Source organism: Venustampulla echinocandica (genome assembly GCF_003357145.1).
Source record: "Venustampulla echinocandica strain BP 5553 chromosome Unknown scaffold_7, whole genome shotgun sequence".
NCBI lineage: Eukaryota > Fungi > Ascomycota > Leotiomycetes > Helotiales > Pleuroascaceae > Venustampulla > Venustampulla echinocandica.
The window spans coordinates 858,561-878,036 of NW_022474212.1; the positions used below are offsets into that span (position 1 = coordinate 858,561).

Consider the following 19,476-nt stretch of genomic DNA (forward strand, 5'->3'; position numbering starts at 1 on the left):
CCCCCCCCAAGTCTTCAACCACCGTTCTACATATCTAAACTTCCGCCTCATTACTAACCGTGGAAAATTCCCTCTTAACAGTGATACCTTTCATCATGTATTCGTCGCGTCCTCGCCCTTGTGCGAAGATCGAGTTATCCTGCGAGATGGCGTTGCGAAGAGAGGTGAATTCTTCTCCCTGAGATGACTGGTTCTTACGGGATATATTCGAGTAATCGCTCGGAAACTGGCGGTCCTTTGTGCCACCAACGGTAACCATTGAAGAAGGCCAAACCTTCTGGAACAGAGGTCTAAGGGTGGGCAAACAAGCGCTCAAAACCGCGATATCGACCTCGATGTTGGACCACGTGAAAGCATTCACCAAACCCCCTACTACAAGTTACTATCTCGGCCGATACGGACTATCAGATTACTTACATGTAGGATCCTTCAAGTCTTCGTTGAAAAGTAGCACAAGTCGAAGAATACTTGCGACAATAACGCTGTAATCGTGAGCAAGTAAGTTGTGTCTGAATTGGGAAAATACTTACAAGCCACCGAGTAGAAACATGCCTGAGACCACAACCTTCTTCTGCTTCGAAAACTGTAGCTGCCATACACTCTTCACAGGAATCAAAAGAATGCAGGTGTCGGTGAATATGTTAGGGATTGCATTTCCTATGAAAAACTTGGTTGAATCAATACATTTAGCATGAAGAGTCAAATCCCAAAATCCTTGGACGGGAATACAACTGAATATGACTCCGAAGATACATGCCGTAGCCCATGCGAGGACCATTGCCCCAGTGATATAGACGGCAATTGCAATTTCTTTGGATGGGAATAAGGATTTGTATAGCAATAGAATTGAGATCTTTGTCAGTGTAATGGGTAAAACGTAGAAGATCTCTGCGGCGAAAAAGATCTAGTTTATGAATAGTCAGCCTATTTTTCGTCATTGAAAAGTCCTGTCCATTTACCTTCAAGAACGTTTCTAACTGCGCGGGCGTCACCGTTTCCACATGTCTTCCAAATCCAACCTGAATGCCTATGAAATTATTTCGTTAGCGCAAAGGTTTTAGAGTAGGTAGGATATTCCTACTGGCAAAGACAAGACCGCATTCCCCCAAGGCTGCCAAAAATCCCGCAATGATAAAATAATCGGAGGCGCTCAACGCGAGCTTCATCACTCTTCGACAGTAGAGTCGGGCAATGAGGCCAATAGCCGCAAGCCCTATGCAAGTCCCCACCGCCGCATGAATATACTGGCTTCTATCATCTCTCAAATCCACGCCTGGTGGTGCTTCTGAAGACATTTTTGCTCGACCAATTCGACAGTCGGTGTGCTAAAGTACGAAAAAGTGGGTTTTGTGTCTAATTATTATGCAAGTCGCCCCAAGATGAAGATAAGGAACCCTTCCAAGAGACTAAGTCTCCGCTCTTCCTGTGAAATTCTCCAAAGATAGACTGTTTCCGAAGAGCCATCTATTGTTTTGGTCGGCTTCTACGCCGTCTGCTTCAGAGAGTGCCAAGTCACGCAACTGATTGCAACCCACCAATGCGGACAGATGGCACCGCGGTTTAGGGGAAGGGGGCTTCATCCTCGACCCTCATCGACCATGAAAGTTGCATTAGGTATCTATTTGGAAAAAGCCGAATGACTGCAGAGACTTGCAGCTGACAAGGTTTCCAATCCAGCAAGTCATCTTTTTTGGAGGTGGGGAAGGCTGGACCCTATTTAACGATGGCAGTTACACAGCAGCCTACACCTCGTAAATATCCTTTTTCGAAGTAAAGACTTTGATTGGACCGTTACTCGTAAAATCCACCATCGCTACGGATGCTCTTCTTAGCGAGTCAAATGAAACAATTAAGGAATATGCTTAAAACACCTTTTAAGTTGGTTCTGTCGAGGATCGGAATCGGATGTCCTTACTGTTGGGGTGTCCTTCGATTCAAAGATCCCTGAACTTAGCCGGGGTGTTTTACAGTCGTATGGGGGAATTAAGCCTACGACGCCACCTAAGTTTAGTCAACAATTGTAATTGTGTAACTTTCCTTCAATGCCACAAACATAATGCTTTTCAACGGTCGATGATCACCCTCGCTTAGCACCGCTGCGCGGGAACGAGGCCCTGACTGCATAATCCCTTGCTCGCCCCCGGAAAACACCCTGACGCTAAGTCGGGGCGGGACGAAGCACCAGAAGCTTGGTCGAAGCACAGACTCGCAGGCGTCTTCCGCTCTGTGGGGAGCAGATATCCAACCAATAGCAGGATACCCCTCGATTTACAGGGACTCAACCCCCGTCTCCCTGACTGCATTGCAATATTGGCATATATGGAGGAACCGTCTGCGGCTCGGCGGGAGATCCTCCACACTCGTCACCGGATTTTCCCGTTCGCGATGTGTTTGTTGGCCGCCGGGATGTGTTGGTTGTCTTCCAACGGCACAGCCATCGGGCAGAGATGGCTCACCTCGAGTCCTTGATTCGTTGGCTCGTTTGCGTCGTGTGGGGGGGTAAGACCGTAAGTGAGGTTCAAGCCGCTCGATTTGGTAGTTGGTGGGCTAGAATCGCAGCGCGACTCGGTCTCTACCCATCGTCGCACGAAAAAGCGGTTGTCTGATGCGATTCCTTCTAGGAAGACTCACCGAATACGACGGTAATCTGACGAGCAGTTTCACCTCCCTGTAGCTGCTGACTTCGGGTAAGAGAAATAATTAGGTTTTTAGCACATATTATTATTGATTAGACAAGCGTTAAATTTCTTACTAAGGTAAACTTAAAAATAGGCAATATTGTCGGATTCCCCGCAGATGTGTTCCACTGGTTTTATGTTCATTGACATGTGTTAATATGGAGGTGATATAGGCCAGATCGTACGAGGTGAGAGGAGCGACTTCAAACTATCTATAGGAATGTGCAGAACCGTACAATGTCACTTTGGCGCTTTTAGCTATGTAATACTTGTGCTTGTACGAGATATCTCATGACTATTCTTAGTAGATCATAGTGCCATGACCAAAGTCTACAACAAACCGGCAGTAGAAGCAGTTGAAAGTATGATATTCTTTTCTATAGGCTCTATTTTTGTCTACTCTGTGCTGTTTACCAATGTAGGTGATTTTTATAGTACATAACATTAATACACAACATCAAGAATTAAGGATATCATCAGCAATTTTCTCTGCAAGGGCATCTATTGAAGCGTCGCGCGCATGTTAGCATCACTTAACAAGGGAGGTATTGAGCGGAGGGGGGGGGATCCTGTTCGTTACTTACAAACGGTGGCCATTGGATGTCCGGGAGGAAGGAAAGGAAAGGCTGAGGCGTCGACAACTCTTAAGTTTTTCACACCAATAACCTTTGCCTTGGAGTCGACCACCGCATTTGGATCGCTGCTACGTCCCATTGCACAAGTGGCTGCGGGATGGAAGACAGTGCTGGATGCTTTCCTCATGTGTGCGATAATTTCATCATCGGTCTGGACATGCTCCCCGGGGAAGTATTCAGATCCAATCAAGACGGGCTGCATTGAGGTGGTATTGAATAGCTGCCTTACCCGTTTGAATCCTGCTAGCAAAACTTCTCGGTCTGCGGGGTCGGAAAGCCATCTAGGATCGATGAGTGGAGCATCATTCATGTCGTCGGACACTATGTCGATTGTCCCTCTGGAAAAGGGAGCTACCAAAGCAGTGGAAACTGTTGCATAGTTATATCCATCAGCCGGGCTATCGCGAATGAAATTTTCCTGGAAACCCAAGAACCCCGACATGCTAAGGTATTCGATTTCCGGCCAGTCAGCAGGAACTTGGGCAAGCTTGGCTTGAGTTGAGTTAGAGAAGGAAGCTCGCAAATTGGCTGGCGTCTTTTCAAATGCTGGTACCAAGCTCTATTAGCATAGCAGTTGAATTTTAGAACAACAATGCTCACCTAGCCAATCTCCACCCGCATTGGTCAGAATACCTGACTGATCCTCCCTGTACCTTCGCTCAGCATCCAGAAGAAAGTCTGGCTCTCCTAGAGATGAAGCGGTTATGATGTTCATGCGGTAAGTAATTCCCATTAGAACGTGATCCTAGTAGGCACCTTGTGAGCGGGAAGATGAGTAGTGGAACAAAAAGTACTCACCCACATGTTCTGGCCAACCCCGGGTCTGGCTGCCACGACAGGAATGTTGTGCTTCTTCAAATTAGCTTCTGGGCCGACACCAGAGACCATAAGGAGCTGCGGCGACTGAAAAGCACCCGCAGACACGATGACCTCCCTTTTCGCAGACAAGGTGTACAAACGTCCTCCGGTATCTACTTGAACACCAACCGCAGTTTTCTTGTCGTCGAAGAAGATCCTTTTGGCTAGGGATGATATGTACACGCTCAGATTTTCACTATCTAGAGCCGATGCCAAAAAAGATGTTTCGGAGGAATCTCGAAGCTGCGTCTTTGCGTTTATCGTCCCTAGTATATAGGAGGATCCTAGAAGATTCCCGCTCGTGAATCCCAGTATAGAACTGATTCCAATTTCTCGGAACCCCTTTTCAACCCAGGAAGCTCCCGCCTGCGCGTAATTTGAGAAAGTGACAGACAAAGGACCGCCAGTCGCTAGGGGTTTCAAGTCAACTGCCGGAGTCGCATTTGCCGCTCTCTTGTGTGGGTCCGGCGGTGTATAGTGAATACTCTTCTCGAAAAATGGCAACCACTGATCGAACGAATAACTTTGATCGCCAACATCATCTGCCCATTTCTGATATGTCTGTTTCGTCGCGCGGTGGTAGGCCATATAATTTCTGGCGGTGCAGCCTCCAAGCGTCTTGCCTCTGGCGAAGTGAGCCGTAGCGTTCAACAATTCCTACAACGCTAATCAGCAACATACACTGTGATGTAGCAAGGCATCGAGTTAAGCTGGTGGATTGTTGAACTTACATTCTGAGGTGTTGTCAAGAACCCCCAATCGATTAATGGGTTGAAATCATTGTGATCTTTGCCAGTGAAGTAAGCATCAAAGGCTGGAACTTGACTGATATTACCATTGTCGATTTCATAGAAGCTTCCTGCCTCAATAACTGCCACTGTATTTTTCTTTGAAAGTCGAGCCGCTAAAGTCAATCCCGCATTCCCACCTCCTATAATCACGTAATCATAAGAGGCATCCCCAGGAACTCCAAACGAGGAACCTGAAAGATGTCTGGCTTTGACTGTATTTTGTGGTGGAGGAGCACTTAGGGCTGCTAATGGTGCCAATAAAACAACAAGAATTCTTAGGGCGAAACTCATAATGGAAATCGTTTAGGAATGAAAACGAGGGGAGTATTCGCCCGAGAACTTGCTTGACCCCGTCAATGGTGTCTGTACTTTGGATATCTATTTGAGAAAAAAGCGTCTAGAGAAAAGAAAATCAGTAAGCTTAACTTCTAAAATTGGAAATACTACAACAACGGGCTGCTCCGTCTCGAGGATCGTGGTCAAAAGCTGTGGCATGGATGGAAAGGAAATACCACGGTCCTAACCAATATTCAACCACTTTATGTCCCTTGTTGTGGGATCGTACATGAAAGATCTCGCTCCTCGCCTCTACGGCGTCTTTCTAGGCTTTTGAATGGATAATAGAGATGCAAGTCGCTTTTCACACCACGAAATAAAGCGAGGCTGGGGCTTTCTTCTTGTCGATCCAATCTCTTTGGCTTGGAAAAAGCCCTTCATAAGCCCTCAAGTATGTGTGGTTAATTAACAGTTTGTTGCCTAGTTAGGACACATTACGGAAGCACCAAAAAAGTTCGACAGCAGGGCACCCCCGATACTAGTCAGCAATTTCCATTCCGAGTACCCATACCCGTGCGGCCATACCTATCAATACATCGCTTCTCGTAACAGTGCCTTTAGCAAATGTTCTAATGAAAGTGACTAAACGGTTATTCTATCTAAGCAACTCCGGGATCTGAATGTTAGGAAGGGGCGGGGAGTTCGGTCAAGGATTGTGATGTAAGCCAAGTTCCAACAGTGATCTGGAAGGTTTTTCATTGGTGCCATCGTATATTCCAAATACCCAGCAACGCCATATTCATGTTTGTGTAAAATGGTTCGGTTTTCTTTCACAGGGGCGTTTCCGACTTGTGGAGTGTGCCTAGGCAAGGCATCCGGAGAAACTCCAATTCGTGGGGAATCCGTCCTGCGTGTAGCTAGAAGCCGCTCGCTTCTCGACCGGAATTTCCCTTCACTTACGGCTCAGGAACGGTGAGCGATGGAAGGGCGTACCGAGTAACCAACTGTTGGATCAAAAAGATCAGTGATTGGGGGACTGGATTAGAGTAAAGGATAGGGGGGGGGGGGGGGGACCCCGGCTATATACAGGTCTAACACCAACTTACCATCCAACTCCCTAGCCAGCCCGCCAACGCAGAGATCTGAGCATCCAACTCGAATTTAACAGCAGATCCCACTGCAAGCCAGAAGCACATCGGTTTTTTTTTGCTCGAGAAGAAGATCTGACATCCCCCAAAACAACTATGCCAAGCACCTTCCTCATCACTGGCTGCTCCCGAGGCCTTGGCCTGGCTCTGGCAACGGAGCTTTCGAAGAAAGGACATACCGTCTTTGCGACCGCTCGTGACGACCCCGCCCCCCCTTTGAATGAGCTAATCGAGAACTCCCAAGGCCTAGTCAAATATGTGAAGCTCGATGTGGAGAGTCGATCTAGTGTGGAAGAAGCCGAAGCAAAGGTGGCAACCTTGCTGGGTGACAAAGGCCTTGATGTGCTCATTAATAATGCCGGAGTTATTAATTGGATGTCAGAGGGCATTGACAAAATGTTATTAGTCTCTTCTCATAATCTTACTCTCCAGTGGCACAGTGACGTGGCTTCTGCTGACATTCTTAAAGGACCGACCTCGACTCCATGCTTCATACCAATGTCACGAGTGCTCATGTTGTCACGAGTACCTTTCTTCCGCTCTTGAAGAAAGGCACAGAGAAGAAGGTTGCCAATATGTGAGAAATTATTGAAAGTACAACTATTAGGGATACGAAAATCTAATGCTCACAGTTCTACCACAGTTGGCTCCATCACTACAGCATCTAAGTACAGCATGATGGCCGTCCCAGCATACAAAGTATCGAAAGCAGCTTTGAATATGCTGACCGTTCAATATGCGCTGAACTATGCTGAGGAAGGATTCACTTTTCTTGCAATCAGTCCAGGAGTAAGTAACTCTCATTCTCTGAAGAATTTCCGAGAAGATGGTGCACGGAGAATTCGAGCTAATCTTGCGGCACGCAGTGGCTTCGAACTGATCTCGGAGGATCGGCTGCAGATCTCGACGTGGAGACCGGCGCAAAGGCCACGCTCGAGGCAATTCAGAGTCACGGAAAGGAGTTCAACGGCAAGTTTGTAAATATTCGCGTGGCGGGATGGGAGCACAGCGAAGGCCTGAATCAATACGACGGGGAGATTTGCCCTTGGTAAGGGGCTTACTAGCATCGAAACTACCAATTGGGCAGATGGCGGATTCAAAGCTCGTGTAAATTACACCGCTGCTGCTTTAGTCACTATTGCAACTAGAACGAATTGACACAACATTACACATTACTTACGATTTAAGCGGTTGAAAGAATTCTGAAAACGTCCAATATTGGAGAAAAGGTTTCAAACCCAAATGAATGTTGACAATTGATTTCAAAGTCAATGAGCTGTGTTTAATCTGTATGCCGTCGAGAAGTCATGCCGATGAGTTTGCCTCGCCGGCCAGGAAGTTTAAAGAATAGTCGACGAGGGCATCAAACCACTCACATGGCATAACAAGCCTTGGGGCATTAAATAGCAGACACCCCCGCAAGTTCTCAGAGCTTGCTTAATATTGTGTCGGCTGGGTTTGATCTGACATGCAGAATATTGGAGATGCCGCTGCATAGATGGAATGGGATCTTCCGGCTCGTGTACGAGAAGGAACGGCCATATGCAAGTGTGTTACTATTACCTTCCTAACAACAAGTATGAATCGGAGAATCCGCATATACTTAAAGTCATATATTATTCGGTTAAGGCTCCTGTAAATGTTGGATTACACAAAAAACTTGTTAGGATCTGGGCCAGTTAGGTTCCACTGAACCCTCGTGATCCCACCGATGCCCGTCAGGAATACGGTTTTCAAATCCTTCCCAGTGAAAGCTACATTTTCGACAGGGTGGTCTGTCTGAATCCTGGCAATCAGAGATCCATCCCCGTCCAAAATATCTGCCCCGTTTGAAAGACCTGAGCCCACAACCAAGTAGCCATTTGCGGCCACTTTCAACCCATCGGGGCTACCTTCCAAGGATTGAAAGATACTACGTTTTCCGGTTAAGTAGGCTCCTTTTGGTGTGTAATTGACATCGAACGCGTAGATGTTGCGAGCAAGAGTTGAGGTAAAGTAAATTCGTATTGGGTAGTCATACGCGCCTTTACTAGCAACTGGGCCAACTGTTTCTAGTCCTGTATCTGAGATGTAAACTGTTTTGCCATCGCGGGAGAACACTATGCCGTTAGGGTGTTCCAATGAGGTATCAACTACATTAATCTCGCCTGTGGAAGGTCGAAACCGGTAGGTGGCGAGTTGGAGCTGATTTGAGTTGTCGGCAAGTCCGAGACCAAATGCATAATCTATCAAGATTCTTAACTTTGCGGCTTCAAGAGAAATGTCGAAAAGATTGCTTACCGCTATCAGTAAACCAAATGTCACCGTTTGGATCGACTGTCAAGTCATTCAGTCCCCCGAAAAAGAATCCGTAGAAGTTGTTTATTAACCATTCTGCCTTGAGCGTCTTTGGGTCCACGCGGACAACCCCTGGACGTTGCTTCAAGCCATTGGGTAAAGAGACGTTGTTGCCTTGAATAGCCCAGTAGATCATGTTGTCGTGAAGGATGCCACCAGTGGGCTGATAGACTGGAGGATCCGTCACGAAAGACGCGACCGTTGGTGGGTCATAATTGAGGTCAATGACAAGATTGGACAGGTTTCCGGGAGGGCCATCTTGAGTAACAAAAAGTTTGTTCAGATCGGGAACATAGATCGGTGCTTCGTGAATCACGTTCAAAACATCAATGTATTTTTTCTGAATTGTAGGTGCTGCGCCAAGTACTTCAAGTCCACGTTTCTCGTCGAAGATCACGAAATCTGCATCCACCACGAGGTTCCACGATGGATCGTCCGGAACTAGAGTACCAGTGTAACCAACGGTTGGAAGCTGATCCCGTGAGAAGGATGGTGGAAGAAGGGTGCCATAACGATACACGCAGGCGATTTTGGCGGTTGATGGACCACAGGTCTTCGCTACAGGATGAAACTTAGAGTTGGAGTTATTCTGCAAAGTATTCGCACTGGCACACGCCACGCTGGCAAAAATCCCAAGCAGAAGAGCCACAGTCGTTGATGTTGCCATTTTCAGGATATCGGGAATGCTCCGAGGATGATGTGAACTTCCGAAAATTTCAAAGTCGGCGGTGCAAGAAGCGCTTCAAATATACTGATGCAAATCCAGTAAACAAGCTCATTAGATTCCCAAGAACTCTCTCCGCTATGACTTCCTTCTAATAAATACTGCAAGTTACAAAATTGCTTTGGAAAAGCGGCCAAGAACCTCAACAGAACCTGTACAAGAGCGGCCAAACCTGATTGCATGACGGTACCTACATTCTGAGCAGGGTTCTGAATTGCCGGCTAAATATGCAGAGGTATTCTATGATTTGAGTTTCATGCAATGCAACCACTTATCCATCCCGCTGTGCTAGACGTGCTGAAAGAAGAAAAGCAACGCCCAAGAACACCGTTGTGCCGCCGAAGGCTTGCGCACCTCGGTAGCTGCCATCTTCGATATCAATGAGCCGACCCGCGATTGGAGCACTTGTCAAGCAAGCGATGCTGCCAACGGTGAATACCATCCCTGTCCTTACTCCCATCTTGGTGATGTCCTTTGTTAACCCTGCGAGAGTAGAGGGGAAAAGTGTCTGAACTGCATTCGCGCAGAATCCATACACCACGAGAAAGGCCGTGAATCCGTCAAGTTTCTCCACTGCCATCCAACTAAACAGCAAGATCCCAGCCGCCGCCACAAAAAAGAGCAAGGTGTTGAACGTTCCAAAGTATCGGTCTGCGAGAAGAGCCGGGATGAGGCGTCCGGGAATGCCGACGCCATTTAGAACCATAAGGAAGGTGTATGAGGTAGTGGAGGAAACATGGATCACGTTCCGGCCGAATGTTGCTGTCTAGACTCTGGTTAGATTCTTTCTGAGAGTGATTGCAGAGAAGACTTAAAAGTCTTACATAAAAATAGGCAATGTATATACCCCAGATGGTGAAAAATATTCCAGTAGCAAAAAGTACGTAGGGGACTTCTTTGAAAGCCGCCCATTCCGCAAGCGGTCTTGAAGCCTTAACTGTAACTCGGGGACGAGCGAGAACGAGGACAAGAGCCGTGTTGAAGAGGATTACGAAGCCCATGATCCTGACAATCCAACCGAAACTAAGGTGACCTTCAAGTTGACGCAGGACCTGATGACAATTAGCAAAGGTAATTGGGATATCCGAGGGGCGTCTCACAACTGGAAATATTACCCCACCAACAGGTGCACCACAAGCGGCCAGGCCTAAAGCCAGGGTTCGCCTTTTGAGAAAGTATACTGAAACCAAAGCAACGAGAGGCGTAAATAATAGACCATTGCCCAGCCCTTGAATAATGCCTTGTGCCAAGATAAGTTGCCAATATGCGGTTGCTACCGAGGTGGCAAAGGTGCCGATAAGTTGAAGCGCGGAACCAGCAATAATCAAAGACCGGAAGTAACCTGCATCCATTGCTCGACCTGAAAAAGTGCCAACGAAGAAGAGGAGAAACATTTGGAGCGAGCCGACCCAAGCGATATCTGAGGAAGATCTTTCCAGAGATTGTACCCAATGCGATTGAAAGAGCCCGAACGATGATATATACCCAAATCCATTTATAACCAAAAGATGGCCAACTAGAACCTGGAGCCAAGCGGTGAGTCCTCGATCAAATATGACTTGTTCTTCAGGTGAAGTCGAACCACCGGACTCAACCTCAACTTCGTCACTAGTTGAATTTGACTCCTCTAGTTGTCCCATTTTCGGCGCCGAGTTGTGTTGTGTCTTTTCGTATTTTCACAATTTAAAGGATACGCAGACCGTGACGAGGAGAAAAGCAGACAGCAGAATTACCACAGAAGTAGAAATATATTTGCGATAGTGTGATTCCAGTAACCGCGCTGTCTTCAACCCCGCTGTCGCACTGCAGTCTGCAACTACGCATGACCCTATCAGCCAGACCCTCTGTCGGATTGTTTTCTCTCTGAATCCTGGCCTGCCTCGCAGCTTCCATCTCTGCATGACTGTTTTATCAACCACACCCCAGGCAGGTCTTACACTTGAACCCTGAGCACCCTCCTGTAAGTCAAAGATGAACATGGGCACTGTAAGCACCTACGACTGGTGATTGCTACCTGCTCGCGGAAGGGTTAGCCAACATTCGGCAAAATTCCACGAACGGGAGGGGGCCTTCGGCCCTTCAAATCGAGGCAGGCTTCATCTGATACCCTCGCTAGCAATCATAAGCAACAACAATACCAGCCTTGCTTTCTACAGTTGCTCTGGATATGAGGACCAAAGAAATGCCTTTTTCAACACTTCGGAGGGTATTGAGTGAATTCCCCGCTTACCAGTGGTTGTGGGGACTGCTTTATTTGGAGAATTCAAAGGCAGCAGAGGCCAAGACTGTACCTCATTCTCAGAATCTTGCCATTACCAACCATATTTTGGATATCTTGGAAAGCTATGGCAAGAATTGCAAAACCGCGGACGGCCGTGAGCAACCAAATTGGCTTGGGACCGAGAAATTTTTCGATATGGTATCCAAGCAGGTCGCTGCAAACCAAGTAGTGAAGATGATCCTTCCAGCTTTTCCATGGAAAAGTGTGAGTAGAAGTTGACTCGGAACTCCTGAAACTCAAATTTTGATATTTTGCGTCCCAGATCAATACGGTTGACAAAGTCATTGGGCGGTTGCCTGATCTCGGAGAAGTGTTGGCATTGGCGAGACTGAATACAATGTGCAAGGAGATTCGCAAAGTCTATTTACCTGGCGCTGAAGTAACTATCGCCACAGATGGTCTCGTATTTGACGGTATCCCTCCAACCTCTGACCACTGTAGATGTCTGTTCATCTGCTGATTTTATCCAGATCTTGTTGGGATTTCGGACGAGGACACATGGGCATATAGCGAGGGACTAATGAGCATTCTTTCGAGCAAGGGATTCTCCGGAATCAAAATGCTAAGAGTCATGGATATTTTAGACTTGGTGAAGGAGGAGAAGATGACTAAAGAGCTCTATCTGAGCTTGGTTGAGACGTGCCGATTGAAGCTATTTCAAGGCTACGCTCAAATGGAAGAGGAGGTACGTGACATGATAAAGACAGACCCGGATACACTAATGACGTATTGCGGATTCATTCGATTTTTGGAGACGGACTTGAGGTGAGTCTTTGAAAGAAGTGCGCATTGACAATGTGCTAATAGAGTCCTTAGATATAGCCCGGTTGCGAAAAACACATTGAGCGGCCAACAATACCGCAAGTGCGTGAAAAGGGTTGCGCTTGGAATGATGATTCGAGCAGAAGTAAGTTGCCTCAATTCTCCTTTTCGGAACGTCCGAATTAATTTTGTCCTTGACCGGGGAATGACTCGCTTACATCGCATTACTCGAGTAGTCTTTCACAAAGCTTATTCAAGATCGGTGCCCTGGGTTTGTGCGCCTTTCAATCCACCCATCAAGCGGCGCAGTCAAGCTATCCATACCTCTCATAATTCAAAAGAGTAACGAATTCCCGAGAACACCATGGCATTGCGCAATCGCTGTGGGGATTGACGGCTCATACCAAACAATCCACGCCAAAAATGCACGCCAAACTCATAACCTAATAGAAGTGGACGGACTCCCACACTACTATCGCGAAAAATCAGGTCTGTGGGATTGGGAGGATGACAACGCGGTGTTTGAGCCACAGTATCCGAACGGCATGCTTGTTCGGCCTTTGCGACAAACCAAGGGAGACAGTCAATTCCTACAGGTTCATCATATCTTGAAACTCCGCAAGCTAGCATCCATTTATCAAGGACCGATCAAAGTCATAGGCTTCGCCAATTCCATGCAGGTCTTTCCCCAGAGAGATTCAGAACAGCAAGTTGTGCAGGTACAAGCGAGTCTGTGATTTCAATTCTTAGGTAGCAATGCTCCCACTATCGCTCGCGAAGCAACTGCGTCACTGACACAGAATATGCTAGATCATCCATGGGATTTGTGTTGAGATACGGCTAAGCGCGAGGAATGAGTAGAATAACGCAGCATTTAATAGTCAGAATATAAAGTAAATCCTCATTGCGAGATGACATTTTATATGAGCCGTGCTCTTCTCGGGTTGGTAGGAAAATTGTGTATCTAGCCTGCATACTCCTATGAAGGCTCCTCACTTTCTAAAGCCTTGTAGTGTCAAGAGCAACGACCTTTCCACCTTCCCTGAAAGTTCCTGGAACCGGACCCGCAAGTCCTCCATTAGTCACCACATACAATACGGCCCCGTCCGAAGCCGTTCTCCCAAAACTGGCTGCAGTACAACCTTCCAGAATTGTGTCGTTAAAACTGCCAGCAATAACCGCAAAACTCCCGTCTCTTTTCACTCGGTCCACTGTCTCTTGTGCATTGGTAGCAACATACGCCACGCCCTTCTTGTCAAGAGCAAAATCATCTCCAGTGCCTATATTAGCGACGAGAGAGGCTGGGCCGCTGGCAAAGCCAATATTAGGCCCTGAAGTATGGATTGGGACTTGAGCGTAGAATCCACCATTGAGGAATAAGTTGGTGAAGTAGAGGGTGCTCCCAAAGGTATGAACGCCATTCACACCAATTGGTAGGGGAAGGCCATCAGGCGGTCCCTGTGTAAGTGGGTCGTTAACAGCAATCTTATATGCTCCTGTGAGGAGGTCGACGCGCCAAATTACTCCTACTGACGAATCTGCAACAAGTGCTGTGGAACATCCTGGCACAACCAGTGTCATCCCGTTGAGAAGCCCGCCCTCTGGCAAATCTGTGATTTTAGTCTTTTTGCCAACACAATTACGTGTATAGCAGCGAGACAAATCCACTTTCCAGATTGAATATGTACCCGGGTTGGTATGAGGAGGTACGGTTGTGAAATTCCCTGCAACTACGGCAAAGACATCGGGTTGGAACTCGGCAATACCGAGGAGAGAGGTAACGTTAGGGATAGTCGCTACCGTTATGTAACCAGTCGGACTCAGAGGGTTGAGTTGGTAGAGGGAGTTGCTACTGGTAGCTGTTATGAGGAGGTTTCCGTTTCCACGCGTTGCCACATTTTCCAAAGCCGTAAGATTGGGGAATTGGAAGATTGTGTGGATTGGGGGTGTGGTCCGCGTGGAGGGAAGGGCGTGGATGAGAGGTGCTGCCGAGATGGACATGAGGAGACTTCTGAAGAACTTCATTGTTGTAGATTTTTGACTCTGCGGGGAGGTCGGAGATCAGAGGTCAAAGACAGAAGAGTAATGATGGTGGTGTAAAAAATGACCTTTTCATCGGCGAAATGAAGGGGTCATATATTACTTTGTCATATGTTTTATCTCCTTCTGTCTTCGGCGCGGACTTAGAGTACAGGGGAGTCGCCCGGCGAAATATTGTCAATACAAGCTTTATTACTTTTCTTCTCTACTCACGCTCCTTCGGTTGTAAGTCTCGCCGCAATCTCGCAGACTCGCAGCAAGTTGGCCGCACATCCACGTCCACCAAGGGTTCTCTTCAGTGAGAATACTACATAGGTACTCATGCGGGAGTTTCTCCACGTGCAGTGTTGTTCTCAACTACCAATCATTTCCCTTCTTCCCTTTTTACGACACCCAATATATCGGTGGCTGCATATTGACTTTCCTGCACCACGTTCACCCACCCCAGTACCACGTCCCTAACCTGCAGGACCCTTCAAGCCTGTCGTCGACGTCGTACCCCAATTTGGTTCCTTTCACCACACGCTGACTACTTCTACTCCCCCGCTCCACCTGGGACTCTGCAGGCGATATCTACGCACCACAAGGAACCGAAGACCGTGGCACAGTCCAGCGCGAAGGGCGCTCTTCATGCTCAATCGAAGTCGATCCGTTTTCGCTACAATTGAACGAATGTAGATAAGCTAGTAGTGCCATAAGCCAGTCAATATATTGAGTGGGATGAGTCTTCAGCCAAATTCACCATTTTCATCACAAGTTGAACACAACTCAGCTGAGATTTTATCTTGATTCTATTATTAAACAGAAAATCCACATTTCATGGTTACCTTATTCGCAAACCATTGGGATATTCAAATACCGCGCAAGCCGAGGCACGGTTGCGTTGTCGGGTCACCCTTCCACGCTGTCAAAGCCCTAATCTAGTACAAAAACAAAGTAGTATAGCCTTACTATAATATAGTCCACTTTACAAGCCTTTAGATAACTTCATTTAGTTATCTTAATCGCTAGTTCAGCTATATAGGTTCGCTGAGTAAATAGGACAACTTTACAGCTTGAGCGCTTAATAATTCGACTATCGAGTATCTGGCCGTTAGATCTAGCTATAGATATACGTGTGCAACGAGTATTTGTATTAATAGGCGAAAGTGGAGGTATATCAGAGTCGAATAAGTAGTCGGATAAGTGGTCGAATAAATAGACAGAGATACGCGAAGTAGGTGGAATAGCAGCTTATGTAGGGCAAAATTAGGTAGGTGGATTCTGATGCCTGGAATAGAGTTTCATTTGGCCGGAGGCTTACGCTAAGGACTAGTCTTAGATGCCAAGTCAAGCAATTTCTCGAGTTTATACAGTATATAAAATTGACAGAATATTCAAAATTTAAATAAGTAAGGTGCCTGGCTTAGAGCACTATGACTTTTTGGTTGGCCTGGGTTGATAGACCCTAGTAGCCTTAAACATCTCTAGTGCGCTGGAACATTTACGGGATTGATTGGCCATGTCAGTTTGTTCAAATCGCTTTTGTAGAATTGTACTATTTACATTATTTTAATTAACTTCCTTATAATCTATACAAAGCAAGTGTATTCCCCTATCAATACTTTGAAAATCTCGATACGTCAATTTCCACATGCTTCTGCTTCTCCTTCTTCATCTTCCTAAGGCTCTTTATCCGAAGTGGCGCTGGGACGTTAGCTTCCTCGCTCACTGCCGATAGCTGCCGCGGTCTCCCAGGTGGCTGAGGAGTTGCTCTAGGCTGCTCAAATGCTGGTCTAAGAGGTGATCCCGATGGTCTGAGTGTACCTGTTTTGATGGCGATGCTATCCGCAATCAACCACTTTCGCGACCACTCATTGGCGTGGAAGTCTGCTTCATCTTCACCCATGAGTTCTGGGCTCGAGATGTGTATATTAGCAGGCCTGTATCCATCTGGATGGGCTTTGGAGAAGTTGGTAGGGCGAAAGAAATCCGGGGACTGAATTTGTTGCGATTTGACATTAATCTTCTTGTTAAGTGATTCGCCATCACCAATTGTCGTGTCCTCGGTGCTGGTCTCCTGTGTATCTGACATGCTTAAATTGAATTGTCGAAGCTCCTCCGTGATACCGGCTCTAGTAGGGGAAGAGGGAACAGCAGGAGCGATCGGATCGGCTGGGGGCAACCGAGGATCAGGCACCAACCTATACCGCTCGTAAGGGTTCGACTCGTCATATACAAAGATAGGGTTTGAGATGGTGTCCTTCCGAACATGTGATACATATCCGGGTGGTACCGTTCTGTTTCCGTAAGTCGACAAGTTCGATCTGTTTCCGAAAGTCGAGAAACTCTTCCTGCCCCTAAGGCGTTTGCGAGGGGACGGTGGGAGCTTGGGGGGCTGGGCGGGCTGGGGGGATTCTGTCCACGTGCTAGATCGAACCGTGGGTGTCTTCGGTCTTGCCTTTTCGATGGAATTCAAGCTCTTTTGCTTTGAAAGCTTGCTTGGCGGCTCAATCTTCATCTCTTCATGAGGGTTTCGCAAGGAAGTATTTGAGGTATCTAATTTTGCTGGCCCGAAGGATGATTTTCGCCGTAGGAACATGGAGCTAAGACTCGCCTTTGACTTTAACTTTGGATGAGATGGTGGTTCGTAAGGGCGATTTAAAAAGTCAAGGCTATCAGCCACGGCTGTTTTCTTCGAACTTGTGGCGGCAGAGGTGTTGGTGTCTGATTTGATGCTAGGGGAGACCTTCGACTGCAAGTTACGAAGAGGTTCGATTGGGAGGCCACCCGTTCTAGGGGGTTGCGTGTCTGATTCTTGCAGGATGTCGGTGTTTAGCTTGTTTCGGGGGTCCACAAGAGGACTGCTGACGGTGGGCGGGTGGCGTGTATAATGTAGTGAATCCGGGGATAGTGTAAGCGGAGATACTTTGGACTTTGATATAGCGCGGAATCGGCTGCTAAACGTGCTCTTGCCGGGTGTCTTTGGTTCGGTCTTCAGACTGAGCTTTGGTGTTCGCTTTCGAAGAATCGAATATTCGGAACCTTGAAGAGGTGGCGGGATCAGTGAGGAGTGCGACCCGGGTGCTGATTGCTCGAATACAGCATCCGCCTTAGGTAAATCGTTCATCGTTTTGTGGCCGGAATCGCCAGGAATCGTGTCTCCATCCTTTAAGCCCATATCTGCGGACTTCGGGTTCGAGATGGGCGACATGTGGTTATCAACGCTTGTAGTCGCGCTGCTGGCAGTCCCTGGGCGCTCGCTAAAAGGTGAGGGCGCGTCGCTGCTAGATTTCGAGTTGCGGAGTGAATTTCTCTTGAAGAACTCCATGCCACTGATTTCCTTCGCTTGTGTGATCATCTTCTCCGCTAACTCTATATAGGCTACCAAGTTATTTCTTGTTTCCGGCCAGCTGTGCTTGGTATCGGGACTCAGCAGTTTGTCGATAAAGTCTTTGACAATGGCTGAGCCCTGTGCTTCTACGGCGAGAATATGGCCGTAGAAGGTGCTTCGGTATTTATTTAACGTCTTGATATCTACGCGATCATTCGGCATGTCCTTTAGGCTAGGTGGGAAAAGAGTGTTTAGCATCGCTAAGACATTCGGCTTGTAAAACGGCTCATATTGCAGCTCATGAACCATAGTCTGCGATATGGTCAGCACAGTATCATAATAGAGGATGGGGTCTCATACCCATATTCGAAGATCGACGAAGATCGCTGCATAATACTTCTCAATTTCCAGTTCCTGGAGTTGGACACTCGATACCCAGGCGTAAGCCTCAGGCTCCTCTTGCAAGACCGATCTCCAGCTATCCTCCTTGATATTAAGGCGCTCGGCTACCTCTCTTAAAGCAGTTCGTCTCGAGAGTTCGAGATCTCTAAGGTAGTCCAGACACGTCAGGGCTTGACCGAAGTCCACTTCTTTATACTCCTTCAAAAACACCTTCTGTAGGCAGATATCCCGGACGAAGTGGGGTGGGAATCCATGCGTCTGTCGCCGGTCCGCCGATGGATGATCTTCAGAGCTGATGTCAAACAGGAGGTCATGATTGAAATTCATAAATCTGTCAACTTCACAAATATCTGTAGCGCCATCGTCTACCTGTTCTGAATCTGAGTTTTGGATCCGTTTGTTTTCAGACTCAGTTTGCTCAGAGGACTGATCGATCTGGGGCAGTGATGAAAGGAATTCGATGATGAGTTTTCCTTTGGGTTCATACTGCCACCATTGCTGTGCCTGCTTGAGTGTGGGGAGTTGTTGACCTTTGCAGAAGCGTTAGCAAATATGTCAATTCTCTAGTCTTAATCAAAGTCAATCGCATACCAGCATTGAACGAAAACATGATTCGCAGAGGTAGTTCATTCGATAATTCTCGTTCAAGAATGTGATGGAGAATCCATGGGAGAGAGGTGGAGTGTTTATCGGTTAAGGAGTTGTGTGGTGACAGAGATCGTGAGCGCGATCTGGAAGGTGACGCGCCCTCCCCCTCCCCCGTGGAAGATATATTGTTGTTGGACATTTCGACCCAGCCAAAAGTCCTTACCGCGATTAGAAGACAGCAATGAACACGTCCAGTGCCACAATACCCAACCCGATTACTCAGAGCTAGGAATTATTTCCCGATTATTAATTATCGTTTCCCTTCCGCAAGATATCGTGCCAGTTGAAGCTAGGCAGTTCCCAGGAGCCACAATCCATAGGATATTCCCGCGCTGTTGATTTGGGATAGTTGGAGCGATGGAATCTCTCCACTTTGCTGTCCTATCAAACGCCGCTGAGCTGATGGATCTGCGGCCGAACGATGGCTATCAAGCGCTGAGTCTCTTTGTTATAAGTTTCTCGGCTCCAGAGAATCGATCGTGAGTCTAACAGCAGAAGGCATACAGTTCACTGACACGAAGAAGCCACAAGGCAGATCTGCAAACAGTGTCGGTTGTATGATCGGCTTTCCAAGGCATTGGTC

At 47.3% G+C, this 19,476-nt stretch overlaps 8 protein-coding genes across 8 annotated transcripts; 2 read left to right on the forward strand and 6 right to left on the reverse strand.

Annotated features, from left to right (window-relative positions):
• Positions 1-34: 34 nt before the first annotated feature.
• Positions 35-1,295, reverse strand: BP5553_08217 (uncharacterized protein; the record flags this gene model as incomplete). The annotated part of the gene is made up of 5 exons (XM_032016840.1): positions 35-369; positions 418-482; positions 531-904; positions 960-1,027; positions 1,082-1,295. 5 exons carry the CDS (start codon positions 1,293-1,295, stop codon positions 35-37), a joined length of 1,056 nt encoding a protein of 351 aa, XP_031867131.1.
• A 1,840-nt stretch (positions 1,296-3,135) lies between these two features.
• Positions 3,136-5,253, reverse strand: BP5553_08218 (Uncharacterized protein; the record flags this gene model as incomplete). The annotated part of the gene is made up of 5 exons (XM_032016841.1): positions 3,136-3,179; positions 3,263-3,859; positions 3,914-4,058; positions 4,112-4,828; positions 4,903-5,253. 5 exons carry the CDS (start codon positions 5,251-5,253, stop codon positions 3,136-3,138), a joined length of 1,854 nt encoding a protein of 617 aa, XP_031867132.1.
• A 1,229-nt stretch (positions 5,254-6,482) lies between these two features.
• On the forward strand, positions 6,483-7,438 carry BP5553_08219 (NAD(P)-binding Rossmann-fold containing protein; the record flags this gene model as incomplete). The annotated part of the gene is made up of 4 exons (XM_032016842.1): positions 6,483-6,784; positions 6,856-6,963; positions 7,019-7,175; positions 7,253-7,438. The coding sequence occupies 4 exons, from the start codon at positions 6,483-6,485 to the stop codon at positions 7,436-7,438; spliced, it is 753 nt and encodes a 250-aa protein (XP_031867133.1).
• A 595-nt stretch (positions 7,439-8,033) lies between these two features.
• BP5553_08220 (Uncharacterized protein) lies at positions 8,034-9,390 on the reverse strand (the record flags this gene model as incomplete). The annotated part of the gene is made up of 2 exons (XM_032016843.1): positions 8,034-8,611; positions 8,667-9,390. The coding sequence occupies 2 exons, from the start codon at positions 9,388-9,390 to the stop codon at positions 8,034-8,036; spliced, it is 1,302 nt and encodes a 433-aa protein (XP_031867134.1).
• Positions 9,391-9,718: 328 nt separating this feature from the next.
• On the reverse strand, positions 9,719-11,087 carry BP5553_08221 (MFS monocarboxylate transporter-like protein; the record flags this gene model as incomplete). Its single annotated transcript, XM_032016844.1, has 3 exons — positions 9,719-10,213; positions 10,272-10,499; positions 10,548-11,087. The coding sequence occupies 3 exons, from the start codon at positions 11,085-11,087 to the stop codon at positions 9,719-9,721; spliced, it is 1,263 nt and encodes a 420-aa protein (XP_031867135.1).
• Positions 11,088-11,629: 542 nt separating this feature from the next.
• On the forward strand, positions 11,630-13,227 carry BP5553_08222 (Uncharacterized protein; the record flags this gene model as incomplete). Its single annotated transcript, XM_032016845.1, has 5 exons — positions 11,630-11,932; positions 11,991-12,141; positions 12,199-12,493; positions 12,545-12,635; positions 12,727-13,227. 5 exons carry the CDS (start codon positions 11,630-11,632, stop codon positions 13,225-13,227), a joined length of 1,341 nt encoding a protein of 446 aa, XP_031867136.1.
• A 262-nt stretch (positions 13,228-13,489) lies between these two features.
• On the reverse strand, positions 13,490-14,515 carry BP5553_08223 (uncharacterized protein; the record flags this gene model as incomplete). Its single annotated transcript, XM_032016846.1, has 1 exon — positions 13,490-14,515. One exon carries the CDS (start codon positions 14,513-14,515, stop codon positions 13,490-13,492), a length of 1,026 nt encoding a protein of 341 aa, XP_031867137.1.
• A 1,612-nt stretch (positions 14,516-16,127) lies between these two features.
• BP5553_08224 (uncharacterized protein) lies at positions 16,128-19,032 on the reverse strand (the record flags this gene model as incomplete). Its single annotated transcript, XM_032016847.1, has 3 exons — positions 16,128-18,155; positions 18,204-18,775; positions 18,837-19,032. The coding sequence occupies 3 exons, from the start codon at positions 19,030-19,032 to the stop codon at positions 16,128-16,130; spliced, it is 2,796 nt and encodes a 931-aa protein (XP_031867138.1).
• Between the last annotated feature and the right edge of the window lie 444 nt (positions 19,033-19,476).